Genomic DNA, 2,848 nt, shown 5'->3' with positions numbered 1-2,848 from the left:
TGCGTCCCGTTGCCTTGCATTGAAAAACTGCTCGCAGTTTAGGTGTTTTTTTTTTTCATCAACGTCTTCAACCGCACACACTTACTAGTTTATTTCTTTAAGTTTACAAATACGAGTGTAGATACATTTTAGAAACGTACTAAATTACAAAACTTCAGGTATAAACATCATATATATAGGAAGTAAATGGGCTGAAAAAAAAGCTGCGCGTGACAAGCAACAATTTTTTCTTTCTTATATTTTGAAAATTATCACAAAATAGTTTCGATGAAAGTGCATTAAGAAATTGAAAAACAAAAACAAAAAATAGCAAGAAACAGAACAGAGAAATATAGTTGCAAGAAATAAAGAGAGAAAGAAAGAAAGATAAAGATTGGTGGTGGTTTCGAGTAAATGAAAATAACTTTAAATTAGAAACAAGCTCAATCTATATGATTCTCTCTCCGCCGCTTAAACCTTGTTGAAGGAGTAAGTGAAGCCATCGGGCGTGCGGTTCAGCGAGAGCTTGCCAGGTGGGGAGAAGCGGTGCGGGTTGGGCGTGGTGGTCTGATAATAGGGCTGTTGCTGAGGTTGGGGCTGATAATAGGGTTGTTGTTGTGGCTGATATTGTGGCTGTGGTGCCGGATTGTAAGCGGGCTGTGGGGCAGGCTGATAGGCGGGCGCGGGATTATAGTTAGGCTGAACGGGCACTGGAGCGGGGCGGTATTGAGGCTGAGGTGCGGGCTGCTGATATGATTGCTGCTGATTGAACGAGGGATCGTTATAGCGTGGGTCATAGGAACCATCGTCATAGTCATTGCTACGATAGGCAGGCTGCGACTGCGGCACCGCGGCCGTCGGCACAGGCTGTGGTGGTGCGGGTGGTGCTACTGGCAAATGTTCTCCTGAGGCCTGGAAGCTGTAAGCCAATATTTATTAACACGCTGTTGTTATTGTTAGGAATTTATTGCGAGACGTACCCATTCTTGCCCGCCGTATAGGAAATGGTGCGTCGCTGACCCGTGGGATCAACATAACTGTAGCTGCCGTGACGCGTGCCATCGGCATCGGTCTCCTCTTTGAAGTTAATGCCATCCTCTTGTGTGTAAGCGGCGCCAAATTTACCATCGCCCGACAAATAGCGTTGCTCACTGATAATGGCCGCCGTCTTGGGGTCCTGATGATAGTTCTGGCCGGCAGCTAAGGCCACCAGTGTGGTCAATGCAAGCTAAATAACGATACGTTAAGATTTATTTATTAATAAGTGAGCGAACACAATGAAAACATTTGCTTTAAAAGCAGACTAAACAAGGTAGATTTTAATTTTAAGCTTCACCGATTTTCAATTCAATTTAATATGTTTACCTAACATTTTTAATAATTGTGGATTTTTACACAGAAGAACTTCATTATGAAATGAAATTAAAAGAAACATAAAAGATTTTTAAAAGAAACATAAAAGTTTTAAAAACAAAATTCAGTTTGTAGAAATAATGCTATATAGAATCAAAGAATCCCAGATAAGCAAAATACACGATAGTATCATATCAAAAATATATTCCAGATACATAAATTTTCAGTTTCAAGCAAAGTACACGGATGTGACTTTATTATATAAAGTATTTTTACATTTTGCTTGATTTCTATAATGTGAAAAATAATTAATTGTTATCTTTAAAATATAACATTAACAAAGAAATATTAATTGCTTTTAAATTAATGTTTTATATAATTTTTTCAAATTAATTAGTATTTTATTTCAACTCACAAATCTGAACATTTTGAATTTGTTTAGTTTTTTAGCTTGAGTAGCTCTCTCTTTGTGGTATCCTTGATAAGCGACTTTGTAAACTGCACTCTCGAGTATGTCGAAAAATTCACTCGCGATTATTTAATTTAGGAGGCCTATACGTTTCAGTCCGTTAAGAAGGAATACTTGTGGAAGAGGCGAGGACTACAGGTGGACGCGCTGACTACGTTTTCAGAGCGGGACCCGACAGCAACAGATTTTTTAAATGAACTGCCTTCCGCAACAGCACCGCCCAAGCTTTTATAGTGCGCGCTTTGGAAAAACCTTGGGATTGCGGCCGCAATGCTGGCCAAGGCGGGGGCCTCAGCACGAGGGCGGGCCAACGATTGGGGTAAGTAGATGTTGGCCAGCACGGCCACTTTGTTGTTGTTAGTGTTGTTGTAATTGCGAGTGCTTGTGTTGGTATTATGAGCGCAGTAACAATAACAAGAATTGAGCTAAGTGCTCCAATAAGTCAAGATTGTTGCTTTGTTGTTGCTACTACGGCAAGCTGTTTATCCAGTTTTATGCTCTTTCGCTTTTTTTCCCCTTTTTCTCTTTTTCAACGTCTACTTTTTCTTTCTACCCAGCACAACAATTTTTTAATTATTTTTACATTTAAGTCTCGAGCGCATTTAGCGTACATAATGATAATAATACTTTGTAGCTACAAGTATATTTGGGTTCTTAACAGCGCTCCAAGCTGGGCATTATCGATTTGTTCTGCACTGCATGATGTAATTCTCTGGCAATCATTTAATTTGGCCAATAAACTTGTTCCACATTACTACAACAATAGCAATAGCGGCAATAATAACAACAACAACAAGTACAAGTTGCACATGACCAATCCTAAAAATTGCCAACAATCGCGAATCAAAACGAAGTTAAAAACACAACAACAACAAAACAAAACAAACTGCAGCAGTGCAAATTTGACGAGCATTGCCATGAAATGCGATTAAGAAATTTAGCTTTGTGCCAGAGTATTAATGAGGTGCGGGTGAATTGCATTTACAAGTACTCGTATGCATGTGCAGGCGAATGGATGGCGATTTTATTTGCATTCTGCATATAGTA

General features: G+C 39.4%; 1 protein-coding gene across 1 annotated transcript; it reads right to left on the bottom strand.

Annotated features, from left to right (window-relative positions):
• Positions 1-315: 315 nt before the first annotated feature.
• On the bottom strand, positions 316-1,961 carry LOC115621444 (DNA translocase FtsK). Its single transcript, XM_030515098.1, has 3 exons — positions 1,748-1,961; positions 960-1,207; positions 316-898 (listed from the first exon to the last, which is right to left on the bottom strand). Exons 1-3 carry the CDS (start codon positions 1,757-1,759, stop codon positions 451-453), a joined length of 708 nt encoding a protein of 235 aa, XP_030370958.1. The 5' UTR covers positions 1,760-1,961; the 3' UTR covers positions 316-450.
• Positions 1,962-2,848: the final 887 nt, after the last annotated feature.

The sequence above is a fragment of the Scaptodrosophila lebanonensis genome, unplaced genomic scaffold (assembly GCF_003285725.1).
Source record: "Scaptodrosophila lebanonensis strain 11010-0011.00,11010-0021.00 unplaced genomic scaffold, SlebRS2 tig00000024-arrow-pilon, whole genome shotgun sequence".
NCBI lineage: Eukaryota > Metazoa > Arthropoda > Insecta > Diptera > Drosophilidae > Scaptodrosophila > Scaptodrosophila lebanonensis.
The sequence above is the reverse complement of the archived record's forward strand: the minus strand, read 5'-3'. Positions and strand labels throughout refer to the sequence as shown.

Coding starts and splice junctions, on each gene's coding strand:
- LOC115621444 (XM_030515098.1), bottom strand. Junction 899..959: donor TATACGGCGGGCAAGAATGG/GTACGTCTCGCA, acceptor ATTGGCTTACAG/CTTCCAGGCCTCAGGAGAAC.